This window comes from Girardinichthys multiradiatus, chromosome 20 (assembly GCF_021462225.1).
Source record: "Girardinichthys multiradiatus isolate DD_20200921_A chromosome 20, DD_fGirMul_XY1, whole genome shotgun sequence".
In the NCBI taxonomy this organism is placed as follows: domain Eukaryota; kingdom Metazoa; phylum Chordata; class Actinopteri; order Cyprinodontiformes; family Goodeidae; genus Girardinichthys; species Girardinichthys multiradiatus.
In genome coordinates this window covers 8584146-8600512 of record NC_061812.1, presented here as the reverse complement: position 1 = coordinate 8600512, position 16367 = coordinate 8584146, and the positions used below count along the sequence as shown (strand labels likewise).

Below are 16367 nucleotides of genomic sequence, written 5' to 3'. Positions count from 1 at the left end.
GGGGTTCAGGTCAGGAGAGTTGGCAGGCCAGTTGAGCACAGTGATACCATGGTCAGTAAACCATTTACCAGTGGTTTTGGCACTGTGAGTAGGTGCCAGGTCGTGCTGAAAAATGAAATCTTCATCTCCATAAAGCTTTTCAGCAGATGGAAGCATGAAGTGCTCCAAAATCTCCTGATAGCTAGCTGCATTGACCCTGCCCTTGATAAAACACAGTGGACCAACACCAGCAGCTGACACGGCACCCCAGACCATCACTGACTGTGGGTACTTGACACTGGACTTCTGGCCTTTTGGCATTTCCTTCTCCCCAGTCTTCCTCCAGACTCTGGCACCTTGATTTCCGAATGACATGCAGAATTTGCTTTCATCCGAAAAAAGTACTTTGGACCACTGAGCAACAGTCCAGTGCTGCTTCTCTGTAGCCCAGGTCAGGCGCTTCTGCCGCTGTTTCTGGTTCAAAAGTGGCTTGACCTGGGGAATGTGGCACCTGTAGCCCATTTCCTGCACACGCCTGTGCACGGTGGCTCTGGATGTTTCTACTCCAGACTCAGTCCACTGCTTCCGCAGGTCCCCCAAGGTCTGGAATCGGCCCTTCTCCACAATCTTCCTCAGGGTCCGGTCACCTCTTCTCGTTGTGCAGCGTTTTCTGCCACACTTTTTCCTTCCCACAGACTTCCCACTGAGGTGCCTTGATACAGCACTCTGGGAACAGCCTATTCGTTCAGAAATGTCTTTCTGTGTCTTACCCTCTTGCTTGAGGGTGTCAATAGTGGCCTTCTGGACAGCAGTCAGGTTGGCAGACTGCTGTCTGGGGTTTTGAGTGATGAACCAGGCTGGGAGTTTTAAAGGCCTCAGGAATCTTTTGCAGGTGTTTAGAGTTAACTTGTTGATTCAGATGATTAGGTTCATAGCTCGTTTAGAGACCCTTTTAATGATATGCTAATTTTGTGAGATAGGAATTTTGGGTTTTCATGAGCTGTATGCCAAAATCATCCATATTAAGACAATAAAAGACCTGAAATATTTCAGTTAGTGTGCAATGAATCTAAAATATATAAATGTTAAATTTTCATCATGACATTATGGAAAATAATGAACTTTATCACAATATGCTAATATTTTGAGAAGGACCTGTATATATGTATATATGTATACGTATGTATACATATATACATATATATATATATATATATATATATATATGTATACGTATGTATACATATATACATATATATATATATATATATATATGTATACATATATATATATATATATATATATATACATATATGTATACATATATACATATATATATATATATATATATATGTATATATGTATACGTATGTATACATACATACAATGAAATTTAAGAAACATACATACATACTAATGCGACCAGTGTCTCTCTCTATTGAAACACATGTATATTTGGGCCCACACAAAAAAATAACTTCAAATAAACCCAAAATGCAATGGAAATGCTGAAAATAAAAGTATAAACAATGGATAGATGGATAGACTATCTAATGATGATGGATATAATATCTTTTACTCTAATACTTTTTATATGATTCTTAATTATATTTCATGATTATCAACTGTTTTCAGAAGGTACAGAATTTGTAAATAGAGCCCACATTTAATCTCAGTATAAATCCAGCTGTTCTGTGAAGGCCTCAGATGGATATTAAAGAACAAGAAAAATTATTATCAAGAAAACCAAGAAAGACAACAGACAGAAGCAACCAAAGAGCCAAGCAGCCAAGAGGGCCATAATAACTCTGGAGTTATTATGGCCTTCATTGGATTGTGGCAAGAAGAAGGAAATGGTTGATAAAAAGCCATGAGAACTCCTGTTTGCAGTTTGTTCCCTCAAGGCTTATGAGTCACAACCCATTAAGGGAAAACTGCAATCAAAAAAAGTGTTTTTGGTCTACAGGCAGAACAGTAAAACTAAAATAGCTCATCACCCTAAAACACCATCCTTTTTATCAGCAACTGTTTTGAAGCTACATAAAACTTGAGAACAACATGAACATAATTGTAGAAATAGATCTACAGTGTAATACTTTAGATCAAAACATATTCATTTTTGTGAGTGCCCTGTCAAATCCAGACCTAAATCACTTTTTAAATTTCTACTTGTGTTGTGTTCAAGTGTTTCTGCTCTAGTTTTTGGTTTTTTTTTTTTTTTTTTTTACTGTTCATCATTTCCTTGTTGTTTATTTATGTTATTTAGTTCTTTCCATATTAGTACATTTCTTTGTGTTTAGTTTATTACTTTATGTCTTGTGTTCTGTCCTGCATCCTAGTTTATTTGCCTTAGATCAGTGTTGGGCTTTTTCTGTCATTTTCTTTGCATCCAGTTTAGTGCCCTCTGTTTGTTATTGATCTTCCCATAGTCTGCCTGATCCCCCTCTTCCACAGCTGTTCCTAATCCCCTTATTAACTCACCTGCATTGCTAGATTCTTCCATTGCACTGCCATTTACTGTCCCAATTTCTCTGCCTTTATTTGATTATCTGCTCTCAAGTTCCCCCATGTTCTCCTTATTTCATTATTAAAGTACTCTGTTAAACGAAGTTACACAGTCTGTCTCTGCACTTGAGTCCTTCTCAACCCACAAACATGACTATCAGAGTTTGGTTGTCTCCGTGCCTGCTGCTTCCTTTTTCCACCTCTAGGGACCGCGGGGCTGGAGGACCAAAGGTGTGACAGGTGTTCTTCAATGACTCATCAGTTCAGAGGACTACAGGTCCTCCTCAAAATATTAGCATATTGTGATAAAGTTCATTATTTTCCATAATGTAATGATGAAAATTTAACATTCATATATGTTAGATTCATTGCACACTAACTGAAATATTTCAGGTCTTTTATGGCCTTAATGCGAATGATTTTGGCATACAGCTCATGAAAACCCAAAATTCTTATCTCACAAAATTAGCATATAATTAAAAGGGTCTCTAAACGAGCTATGAACCTAATCATCTGAATCAACAAGTTAACTCTAAACACCTGCAAAAGATTCCTGAGGCCTTTAAAACTCCCAGCCTGGTTCATCACTCAAAACCCCAATCATGGGTAAGACTGCCGACCTGACTGCTGTCCAGAAGGCCACTATTGACACCCTCAAGCAAGAGGGTAAGACACAGAAAGAAATTTCTGAACGAATAGGCTGTTCCCAGAGTGCTGTATCAAGGCACCTCAGTGGGAAGTCTGTGGGAAGGAAAAAGTGTGGCAGAAAACGCTGCACAACGAGAAGAGGTGACCGGACCCTGAGGAAGATTGTGGAGAAGGGCCGATTCCAGACCTTGGGGGACCTGCGGAAGCAGTGGACTGAGTCTGGAGTAGAAACATCCAGAGCCACCGTGCACAGGCGTGTGCAGGAAATGGGCTACAGGTGCCACATTCCCCAGGTCAAGCCACTTTTGAACCAGAAACAGCGGCAGAAGCGCCCGACCTGGGCTACAGAGAAGCAGCACTGGACTGTTGCTCAGTGGTCCAAAGTATTTTTTTCGGATGAAAGCAAATTCTGCATGTCATTCGGAAATCAAGGTGCCAGAGTCTGGAGGAAGACTGGGGAGAAGGAAATGCCAAAATGCCAGAAGTCCAGTGTCAAGTACCCACAGTCAGTGATGGTCTGGGGTGCCGTGTCAGCTGCTGGTGTTGGTCCACTGTGTTTTATCAAGGGCAGGGTCAATGCAGCTAGCTATCAGGAGATTTTGGAGCACTTCATGCTTCCATCTGCTGAAAAGCTTTATGGAGAGGAAGATTTCATTTTTCAGCACGACCCGGCACCTACTCACAGTGCCAAAACCACTGGTAAATGGTTTACTGACCATGGTATCACTGTGCTCAATTGGCCTGCCAACTCTCCTGACCTGAACCCCATAGAGAATCTGTGAGATATTGTGAAGAGAACGTTGAGAGACTCAAGACCCAACACTCTGGATGAGCTAAAGCGTCCTGGGCCTCCATAAGACCTCAGCAGTGCCACAGGCTGATTGCCTCCATGCCACGCCGCATTGAAGCAGTCATTTCTGCCAAAGGATTCCCGACCAAGTATTGAGTGCATAACTGTACATGATTATTTGAAGGTTGACGTTTTTTGTATTAAAAACACTTTTCTTTTTTTGGTCGGATGAAATATGCTAATTTTGTGAGATAGGAATTTTTGGTTTTCATGAGCTGTATGCCACAATCATCCGTATTAAGACAATAAAAGACCTGAAATATTTCAGTTAGTGTGCAATGAATCTAAAATATATGAATGTTAAATTTTCATCATGACATTATGGAAAATAATGAACTTTATCACAATATGCTAATATTTTGAGAAGGACCTGTACCTTGTGATTGTTTTGAGGATTTTAACGGATGTATTTTCCTTACAATTCTTCAGTCCTTTGCATTGGTCTGTCACATAAACATTTAATAAAATGTAAGTTTTTTGTTTTAATGAGGGAGTATGAATACTTTTGAAAGACACTGAATCCCTCTGTGTCACAGGACCAAAAGTGGATACTCTTACTTTAATGTTTTAAGCTAGAAGTATGACACACGCACTCTAAGAGTACATAAACTATATATCTTTATTACTATAGATGCATAATATTCTTGCATCATATGTTCTTTTTGAGTAAATATGACTTAACACATCAGTAATGAGAATGTCTTAATGGCCATGGGTTATGAGACACAGTAAATGAAGTGAACGTTTTTTCGAAATTGCTCTTTATTCGTCTCTCTAACACAACTCCCATATATACAGGAAAACAGCAAGCAGTTTAAAAAAATAATGGACTGTGAGATTCACTCAAAAACATCTCTTTTGAAATATAATGCTCTGCTGTAGCCTTGGTATATAATAAAACATAACATGCATTTATATATACTTAAGTAACAGGTTACTAATAATCCCTGACTAAAGATAAAAGCCATATTACATATCACCTAACATTATAGAACAAGCATATGTGAATACCGGTCTCTCTGCATATAAGAGGTATTTTATGTTCAATTTTTATTATAGCTTAAAGGCCTTTAATAAATGAGTAAATATTCAAAAGCGTATCTGTGATTTCACTGACACTGTTCAAATACAGCATATAGTGAACCAGATACATGTTGTGAAGTATTTCACAAAGGAACAAACACTTCTCATAACATTAGATTGCATTATAAAATGTAAGCAGGCATGTAATTAAGCCCTAGACAGGGTCCTCACTGGTCCTAACCTCACCACCCTCTTTGGCAGAGTTGGGATTTAGTTGTCTAACCCCCACCCTGGCCTTCCTCTCCTCCTCTTTTTTCTCCTTATCCAGCAGTCGATAGTTAATTCCCATGCCTACAAACAGGAAGAAACTGGAGACGATAAGAACAATCCCACAGCCCTGGTACGTGTACTTGTAATCATTGTAGATGTCTTTAAACTTTCCTGTAAAGACAAAACAAGCTATATTTTATTTTGTTGTATGGCACATTGTTGAAGAAATTTTACAGAAATGAAAACTATATTTTTTTGTGGAACGTGTACTCACCAAGCAATGGGGGCCCTAACAAAACAGGGGCACACTCCATAACAGTGACCAGCCCAACAGCACTTGAAAAGCGCTGTGCTCCAACCAGATCCATCAAGGTCTCGAACAGCACTGAGCTCAGCCAGCCAAAGGCAAATCCAAAGAAGATGGCATAAATAACAAAGCCTTTGTAGTCGACTGATATTGGAGCAAGAACATGACACACACCATTATACAAGACAGAAGCTGCAAAGAAGTACTGTATCCTGGGTCGGACCCACTTAGTGTTGGCCACAATGCCCATTGAGGGCCGCGCAACCATGTCAACAAAAGCCAACACAGAGAGGAGAAACGCTGCCTTCTCTTTAGGGATTTCTTTACTCTTTGCATAATTGGAAAGAAACACCAGTGGTGCAAATAGACCAAACAACATGACAACATTGCCCATAATGTAGAGTAAAAATCCCCGATGCTTGAACAAAGTGAAATCCAGGAAGCTGTTAATTGTATGCAATACACTCTTCCTCTCAGTGGTCTTTTCTGCAGGTTTAGGTTTAGGTCCTATTGGTCGCATGAGGGAACCAGCCACACAGCAATTGAGAAGCAGGCTGCCCAAGATCAAAAAACTTCCTCTCCAACCAAACTGGTCATAGAGCCAGGTGTTAAGAGGAGCCAGGGTAGAGAGAAAGACAGGGCTGCCAGCCATGGCAATCCCATTAGCTATAGGTCGTCTCTTGAAGAAGTATTTTCCAATCATAGTGAGGGCTGGGTTGAGGTTAAAGGACAATCCCAAACCTAAAAAACGTATGAAACATTTAAGTGTGTGTGAACACTTGATTACCTCTAGACCAAATTTGAAAATATAGAAATAAAAAAAAAAAATACAAACCTCCCAGTACACCAACGCAAAAGTACAGAGCTTCAACTGAGTTGCAGAAAGAAGCAGCAACAAACCCAGTTCCAGACAGGAGTCCTCCAACCATCATGACAGGACGACCCCCATATTTGTTCATCAGTATGCTGCTGATAGGACCTAAGAATATCATAAAATATACACAAATAGTTAAAGTCACTGGGTTTTGAGACTCAGACCATATGTACATTCTACATTCATCCATTAGGGGGCTCTAGTGCCACAGTAATGGGATGGCAGCTTCCTCAATCATTTGTGTTAGTACTGCACTGCAGTAGACGTGTTTTCATGTTGTTGGTAACGTGATTTATCAGAAAAACTACAAACACTGCATTGAAGCAATTTATTTGATTCTGCTATTCATACAAAATAACAGTATGTATTAATTTTTAATTGACTTTGATTTATTTTAAAACTCTTAAACTTTTAAACTCTTCAGACAAGTTGGTGGGGGTATTAGAGTGTGTGTCTTAGAAGTGTGTGTATGGCGGTGAGAGAGATTTCTGATCTGCACAAGACAGTTAAAATAAAAGAAATATTTTGTGCCCTTCTGGCATTTTTGGCACCTTGCACACTTTTTACTGAAAGACTGGCTTAATGAGAAAAGTGGGAATCAGCTTCTCAAAATGCATACTAAGTTCAAAAGAAACATTTATGAGCATTTCTATGACTTGCAGAGAAATGACTAAACTGCATGCAGAGTTTGTATAGCAAAACACCATCTCCATCTACCACTTAGAACAATAAGCCTAAATGAGTACGAGGATCCACATGGAAGACACTTCTGCCTCCCTGCCAAATCCCTGCAGTCCCTAATGAAGCTAAATGGAAACTGACAGTTTTTGTTTAGAGGTTGTCCAAACTCATTTGCCAGCACGGTGCAAGACAAAGGGTTCTTAAATTGTAATGCAGGCCATCCCCACGCAAACAATAAGTTCCTTCCTTCCACTTTGCAGGAAGGGTTGGTTAGGGTATAAAGGTTGGATACAAACCAGTGTAGAATATTATAAATGTGATGAATCAAAAATTAATTAATTGAGATACGCAACAGTGCGTCGTTACTGAATTTCTCCTGTCGACGTGCTGAGAATTACCTGATGAATATACAGACTTGAACAGACTAAGGTGTCATCTGCTCAAAGCACTAAAAGCATTTCACCAACTTATTCTTAGATATAATACAATACAAAGTTTCAATGTTGATGTGTATGTTTACATCTGATATAGACTAGCGACCTATATTCGATGTACCCAGCAACCTCTCACCTACTGACCTCTGGAATAAGGCACCAGCCCTCTGTAACTCTGCAAGGATTAAATGGGTATAGAAAATTGATTGACTGACACCTGTTCATGTAGAGATTGGTGTAATACCAAATAGGGTGAGATATGATAGAAGTTAATTCTTAACCAAAAAAAGGTGGATTACGCTCTTTGAATCAGGGTGACTCTCTGCCTTAAACGGAGGAGGTCAAGTATCTTGGTATCTTGATCAAGAATGACGCAAGATGATGTTGGAGATGTTAATATGTACTGGGGCCTCATCTGCAGCAATAAGGACTTTGCTCTGGTCTGTCATGTTGAAGAACAAACTGAGCTAAAAAGCAAACTTCTCAATTTCCTAGTCCATCCATGTTCCTACCCTCACCTAGGGTGATGAGATATGGATAAGTATCGAAGCAACAAAACATTAGAACCAAGCAGCTGGATTCAGCCTTACAGACAAGGTTGGGAGCTCTGTCACCTGGGGGAGATTCAAATAGAGCCATTGCTCATCAACACTGAAAGGACTCACTTGTGGTAACTCGGACATCTGATCACTTTGACTTCTGGACACCTCCCCTTGGAAGTTTTCTAGGTACTTTCAGTCAGGAGGAGGCCACGGGTAGGACTACATATTCCTTCTGGCCTCAGAAAACATTTAACATCCTACAACCTTGAGCTGGGGATAGTAACTGAGGAAATGGATGTCTGGGTTTCCCTCCTGGACCTTATACGTATCTATTTCGTATCTATTTCAGATAAGCATAATGTATGTATGTGTGTGTGTGTGTGTGTGTGTATGTATGTATGTAGAATTCTAGGTATTTTCACATTCATCACACCACTCACTGAAAACACACACTGTCATGGGGAACATTGTCACCCTACAGTTGACAGTTTCTTCATGAGTGGATAAAGGTGATCTCTCAGAACAGCTCGGTACTGATCTGCCTTGAAACTATTCCCTCCATGGGGATGAGTGGACCCAAAGCATCCCATGACTGTAGGAGTAAAAGTTTAAGGTTGCTCCTGTTGTCATTTGTCATAGAATTGATGTTGTAACATATGAAGATATGTGAGGTCCTTGCTTCATCTAACCACACAAAGGCTTGAATCTATTTACATTTATGGGTAAAAGGTGTAAAAATACACTGCTGTAAAGTGATAAGGTAAATTATCTCACACCACAACTCAGTAACCGTTGGTTTACATCTATTTGGTTGGGTAACTGGATGCCAAACACTAAGCAACACTAATTGCTTTAAGGATTTCAACACAATGATCACATTGTACAGTAACGTGGTCTTACACTGAATGGGGAGTTTCAGTTCTTTCTAGTATCTAATAAACATGGCATGGTAATTAACACTTTCTTCAAATTAAAATGTTTACAAACATGAAGATTCATATACCTTTAAAAATCTTGGAAAAGCTCAGGAGATGATATCATGACTTTGTAAGCTTCTGACAGGTTAATTCAAAACATTTGAGTTAAATGGTGACATTTTTTATGGCAGCACCTCAAACAAAAAGCTTGTAATGCAAATCTAAAACTATTACAGAAATTATTCTCCTTTTTTGTCTGGTTTTATGCTTCTTGTTTCTCTAAAATATCTTCATTTTTGGTAGTGGCGCAGTGTACAAAACATTACAGTTGTGATCATGGCAGTGTTTTAACTTAATTTCAGAACCATATGGGACAACGAAAGCTTCTTTGAACTCCACTCTGTTTCAGTAGATGAATTGAGTCTTATCACCACCCAACTGTCCAGACGTTTGTGACATCATCCACCATTTCATTCATCTCAAACTTCCTGGTGGTCTTCCACTCTCAAATGACAAGGGAAACCAATCAATGGCTATACAAAGCAAAACCTAATCATCTGCTCCAGTGACAGATAGTGTTACAAAAACACCACAATAGTGGGGCTCCAGTACTGTTTTTTTCTCTCTCTCAGAATGACATATGTATTAATTCTGTCTGCTGTATGAGTGTGAGAATCAGGGCCCTCTTTGTCCTGATATTAGAGACTTCTCTAAAAGGTTTCATTTCACCAAAAAAAAAGAAAGAAATAGATTGATTTTTAACTGAACACAGTAGGAATAAATCTTTCTCACTCATGCTAAGAGCTAAGAATTGATTCAGTCGATTTTCTTGATGTGCTAAATGTCAAGTGTTATCAACAGCCTGTGATGTGTGATGCAGTTCACCTCCACCGTACGTGACCGCTAACATGATGGAGGAGATCCATGACACCTGGCTGCTGGTCACATTGAAGATCACTTCGATTTCCTTGAAGAAGACAGTGATAGACTTGGCGGTTGCGTAAGAGAAGCCAATGGAGATAAAGGCCCCAATCACCACCAGCCATCCCCAGCCACCCTCAGGTGGTGTGTAGCCCTGAGGCCCCCCGATGGCAGCTGGCATTTTTCCTTAATTACAAAAATCTGCTGAGGGGAGAGAAAGGAAATAAACAAAACAAAAATGATTTCATTAGTTCATGCAAGATGTGTTTTTATTATACTTTCTTGGAACAGAGGGAGTTTGGACATCATGTTAAAGATAATAATTCCTTTTATGGACAATCCTACTTAATAGTGAGAAGAATTGAATCTACATCAGTTTATCTATGAAGGCATCAAAGTGAAACTTAGAGCAGTTTCATGTAGTTGTTTCATTATTTGAGCAATTTTGAGTGAAACAATGTTTAAAATATCATATAAGTTTAAAAGTTTGTAACAAATCCTTTACTAAATGATTGTCAAAAAGTGTTTGGCTTTATATTGGTTAGCTGGTCACGCAGACTTCCCCAATGAATTTTGCAAACTGTAAAACATGTTATTGGCATATTTATTTGTCACAAAATAAGATTTTTGGGCCAGTTGTAACACAGTTGAATTCATAGTGACATTAATTGATACAGCCTGTAACATCAACTAACAATTTTAGGGTAGTAATATAAAAGTTGTTAGGCTGAGAAAACAGCAACACATTTCTCCCACGAAAGAGACTTTTGACCTTTTCATGGGCTCTACTTTGGCAATCTCTATTCCACTCAACATGTTTTTGCAACAGTGTCTGTTACGGGCTTTTCTGGCTTGGTACTGGCTTTCTTGGTACCTGCTCATCAGTAGGTCCGCAGGCAGTGCCTAAATGCAATGTGAACAGTCTGCTAGGGCAGCCATATGGCAGCAGCATGAGGAGGTGTTCGTTGAGGTAGCGGAGAGGATGACGAGGCATGGATTTTACATCATACTGCAGTGCCAGGAAAAGCTAAAAAAACTCAAGTGGACTACAAAAATATTCAGGACAACAATGGCTGGAGTAGGTTAAGCTGATTCACAATTTCTGTTGAAGGGCATGATGTACTCGAATGTTTATTTTACTTTGCATGTTTGTATTGAAACTTATCTCATGTTTGGTAGGCTCACACCAAATCATAAGGTAGTAAAGGTTAATAGCGGCACAGCGAACAATGCTGGCGGCTGGAGGTGGGGCTTCATGCCATAACTCCAGCCATCAATAAGTCAATGGAAACACAACAAGTTTCATGTGGAGTAGAGTGAGGCCAAGCAGAGAGGAGCCATGCGGTGCTAAAACCGTGAATGGAAAATAAGCAAATGTGTCTTATTTGCTAACATAGCATTGTGTCCTGATGATTCTAAAATTTTCATTTTGACCTTCAAATTGCAAAAATCTGCTACAATGGCGGGTCGGTCTGACTAGCTGTTAGCCATTCAGCTTTCAGGGAATTTATTCAATTTTCTACGGACTCATGGCATGTGGTGTATTACAGGAGAGGAGAAGGTATTGGTTTACCTTACAGAACCTCACTTAAAAAAATCGGAACTATTTCTTGGACCCAACAAGATGCTGCTACATATTTTGGATTCAGAAAAACGTTCCTATTTTATAAGAATTACAGCGACATGCTCCTCAGTCATTATAAGATATGTGCTCTGGTTGGATGCTGTATTTCATCCTGACCCGGTTCTTCCTGCACCCCTGCTTTGCTGGTAGTTCATGTGTTAAACAAATCTAACACATTTTTTTATTTTTATTAATTGCATCCCTGGAACAATAAAAGAGTTTAAGCTTAAGGATACAGTTTCTGGTTATCCATTGCTTTGAATTGCTCTCTACATGAGTTCACTGAACTCCCAGCCTCTGCTGTTCTCACAGTTTCACTTGGTGATGAATACGATTCTATCTACAGAGTCAAACAGCTTACTGTAATGTTTACACAGAAGGGGACTACACAGAGAGTACATTGATCAGACCATGAATGCACGTTAAATTCACACTGCTCCATAGCTCGGGGCTAAGCTCCAAAGTGGGTGATAATATAATGTTTTTCAGGCGAGCAGGACTTGATTTGGTTGATGAATTGGTTTAGTACTCTGAAAACGTATTGGATAAGCCGGTCTTGTGCAGCGAGTGGTGAATATTTAATGTGTAAAATAACTTTTGTTATTGAGCTGGGATTTTAGCTGCAGCTGTGCAGCTGTAATTGTGCCTCCTGTGTTGTTCTACAGATACATAAGTGGGAAATAAAAATAAAAACTCATCGTATCTCTCTTAGTCATTCATTATGGGTAGAATTTGAGAATCTTGTAGTATACACTTGGGGAAATGTTTTGAAATTTGCATATATATTACTTGAAGCCAACATTATTTAACATAAAAAGGTTGTGTTTGTTTGAGACTACGAACATCACTTGATTTATACACCTTTCTGCATTTGTTTTTACAGAAATGGGCCGAAGTCAACTGGAGCTTTACGGTGAGTTAAATAATTAACTTTCTGTTTGTATGCCATATTATGTTGTTTTTAGTTAAGATGTTTTAATATCAGCTATATGTATTCTGATCATGGTTGCATACTTTAATACATTCCTCTTGCAAACAAGTATATCAAACATTCAAATTGTATCACATTTTTGTGAAAAAAAAAAAGCCTAGATATTTAATTTTGTGTTTTGACAAATTTAACATCAGCTGTTTAAGCATAAAACGTTTAAAGCATGTGAATGCTGAATCATATACTTTCTATTATTCACTATAAATAAAATGCTACATGATGTATATTTGGATTTGGATCATAACTTTAACTTTGATGAGGTAAGATCTTATAAATAATTCTCTGAACCTTTAGGGAAAGCGTCTCTTTATTCTAACACACTAAAAGTGATTAATAGTTTATTTTCTTAACATGGCTCTCAGTAGGTAAATTATGACCATACAACACTATTCCTCCTTTACTAATAAAAATCTTTGAACACATTTCTAAAATATGCTATTTTTTTGAAAAAGGGGCATCTCATTAATTACGTGGCCATTCGGATTTCAGTGGAAACTAGACACACCCCAAACAATGCAAAGGTACTCCCACTTCGTAAAAACTGTCAAATTGTTCATGGTGGAGAGTAACATTTGAATTTATTCTCATCTTGAACAGATTTAGGATGATCTGGATTTCAGTTCACCACTGTCAACTTTCTTTGAAAACTGCAAAATCACAAGAAAGGAAAAGTTTGAGTGTTTGTATTTTGTAAATGCTTACACAAAACATCTTGAGATTGGCTCCAAAATACAATTGTCTGCTCAGAAAATTCTTCTCTGTCTTCAGGAGAGACTGTGTTTTACAGTATGTATTTTCCACTGAAGACCAATGTCCAAGTCTCAAACAGTTCATTAAGAAGTGTAGTTAATTCAGTTAAGCCAGGTGGAAGAGTGAAATAAGACAAACAACAGAAGCATGAAGCACTAGTCTCTCTGTGAAGGTCTAAATAAAGCTGTGAAAGTGACAGCCTGAGAGTGCTACATGACAACAAACAGACTAGCAAAAAGCAGTGTTAGCTCACACAAGTTGAGAATGTTCCACTGATAATTTAAATAATTTCACATTTATTTCCCTCTGTGAAGGTTTTATCAACTCTAAAGGGACATTCAGATATTTATTCTTCAAAGTGGGGTAATGTGAACTAATCATGAGTTGCCAGCACACTACATCCATTCCACAAAAGAGGATTTACTAAAACTATTAAATTAAATGCAGTTTGACGTGTTTTCCCATAGGACATTTTTATTTTTCTGATTGCCTCATTCTGACCATCAGAGCCTTCATATCTTAACAGCATCCCTGCCTCTCCAAAGAAGAAGAGGATTCTTGCTTGATGTATGAGACCGAGCCTACTCCTAAATGCTTTGCAAGATGCCTGTTGTACTGGTGAAAATTGTTAGTCTAAATATTATTAAACAAAGTTGAAAAATAACAATATCCAGTTGTTTATTGCTGTATTAAAATTATTTTATTGTAGGACTGCAGGAAGTTGATTCTTCCTGCAGACATGCTTTGGGCCCTCTGACCATAGGGTTCTAATATCAAACATTAAAATTCATGAATCAGAAAATTATAGATGGGGAAAGCCCTTTTCATGAGCTCAACGACACTACAACGAAAACATTCAAATAACAATGAAGAAAAGCAAAACCTTCCTCATAGGTGTCCAGCTTAAAATCAAATATTTAACCAAGTAATTACTTTCAAAGTGTGAATGTGCAAAGTGTCTGTGTCGAGTATCTTACCTTGGTTTTAGTTTTTGAAATACAGATGAGCTCTGCAGAATAACTCTTAAAGGCACATTAATGCAAAGCAGACATAACGGTATATGACTGAGTTGATTTTGATATGGATAAAAAACAAAACAAGATTCACTTCATATGTTTGACAGATTAGCTGGAAGGGATCTGTGGGTCTGTATTTACTATGACAGACCAAATGTTACCAGAGGCACCTCTGCGTCAGTTTCTATTTCCAGTGAGTAAAATAAAAATAAAAAAATCAGTTCTCTCAGTGACCAGATCAAACAGTGTGTTGATCTGGACACTATAGTGCTAGATGAGGGGGTCAGTTGTTCTTATTGGGCGTGGGAGACTTAGTGCCATGCCCCTTTACTAAGCTTTCTCCACCCCTCTGTCATGTGCCTAGCTCAAAGACAAGGTCAGAGTAATCCACCACAATAATACTGTATGTAAGGTCTGAGAAGAAAAAACACCTTTGCTTTAGAGAACATTGAATCCCTACTTAGGTGCAGACTTTTTTTTCGCAAAGCTATAAATCATATGCAAACAAGCATTAGAAGTTACAGCTAAAATAAATGAGTTCATTTCATAAACAACAGATATTGTTTACTTCAAGCACCCAAAGAAAGACTATTGAACACTTGAGTGGTCAATCCTGTTTGAACTTTCCTGCCTGTCTCCCTTTGGAGCTATTAATAATTCCATATCAGGGTTTGGGAAAGGATAAAGCTTGAGTAGAGGCAAATAATACAACAGCATGTACTTACAAACATCTGTCAGACCTCTTACATTCCTGTAACAATCTTTGTCTTTTCTTTATTGTTTCATGTGATTCATTATGTCTGCGAATGTAATACAGAAATACACTACCATTCACGATACAATTTATGTTTTTCAACAAAACCCCAATTATATGATATCTAAGATGGCAGGAAGTCACAAGTGACCCCACTTGAATTAGTCACAACTTCAGCTGCTTGAAAAAAGCCCAGAACATTTAGATTTTTTAAGAATTTATCAATACTACCTGGGGATATTAAACAGCAGACAGTATTTACAGTTCCTCTCTTAACTGAGCATGCAGGTGAAAGATTAAAACATCAGGCAATCATACAGCATATTGTACCATGTCATGTACCATGTCTTTCTCCTTACAGATTTATTCTTTATTCTTATTTTAGTCACAGTGAAATACTTCAGATCAAACCAATTTTAATATCAGACAAAAATAACCAAGTCCAAAATGCAGATTTCAAATAATGATTTAATTGATTAAAGGATAAAAGCTATTCAAACAAGCCTGTATGTGAAATATGAATCAGTTGGGTCACCCTTGGCGGTCACAACTGCTATCAAGTATTAGCGATAACCGGCAATGAGTCTTTTGCATCACTGTGGAAGTATTTATCTCCACTCTTCTTTGCACACAAATAAAATGAATAAATTAAAATAATTAATGAAATCATTTGAAAACTGGGCTGCATGATGGTGCAGTTGGTAGCACTATTGCCTTGCAACAAGAAGTTCCTGGGTTTGACTCCCGGCCAGGGGTCTTTCTGCATGGAGTTTGCATGTTCTCCCCGTGCATGCGTGGGTTCTCACCGGGTACTCTGGCTTCCTCCCACAGAAAAAACATAAGTGTTAGGTTAATTGGTCTCTCTAAATTGCCCTTAGGTGTGAATGAGTATGTCTCTGTGTTGCCCTGTGATGGATTGGGGACCTGTCCAGGGTGTACCCTTCCTCTTGCCCGTAGAGTACTGGAGATAGGCACCAGCTCCCTCGTGAACCACTATGTAATAAGTGGTATAGAAAATCAATGAATGAATGATTTTGAAAACTGTATTTTGGTATTTACTCTTGCTATCTTTGTCTGACATTAAACATTTTCAAGAGGATCTGAAAAAAGTGTGACAAAAGAGCAAAAAATAGAAATAATCTCACAGTTTTGGCAGCAGTGCAGCTTTAAAGGTTTTGGGTTGTTGTTACTATTTGTTGAGTATTTTTTTGTTTTAGATGGACAGTAATTCTTTTACCATCCTGAATTCCACTTGTTTCCAAAATGTAGATTCTGAGTAGT

The 16367-nt window shown here is 38.4% G+C and overlaps 1 protein-coding gene across 2 annotated transcripts; it reads right to left on the bottom strand.

Annotated features, from left to right (window-relative positions):
• Nucleotides 1-4851: 4851 nt before the first annotated feature.
• Nucleotides 4852-14599, bottom strand: slc16a1a (solute carrier family 16 member 1a). Of its 2 annotated transcripts, none has more exons than XM_047346674.1 (5): nt 14294-14599; nt 9916-10155; nt 6418-6561; nt 5550-6323; nt 4852-5446 (listed from the first exon to the last, which is right to left on the bottom strand). In XM_047346674.1, exons 2-5 carry the CDS (start codon nt 10130-10132, stop codon nt 5220-5222), a joined length of 1362 nt encoding a protein of 453 aa, XP_047202630.1. In that variant the 5' UTR covers nt 10133-10155; nt 14294-14599; the 3' UTR covers nt 4852-5219. The 2 variants fall into 2 exon arrangements, with proteins under 2 accessions (XP_047202630.1, XP_047202629.1); XM_047346673.1 differs by having other exon boundaries at nt 9916-10152.
• Between the last annotated feature and the right edge of the window lie 1768 nt (nt 14600-16367).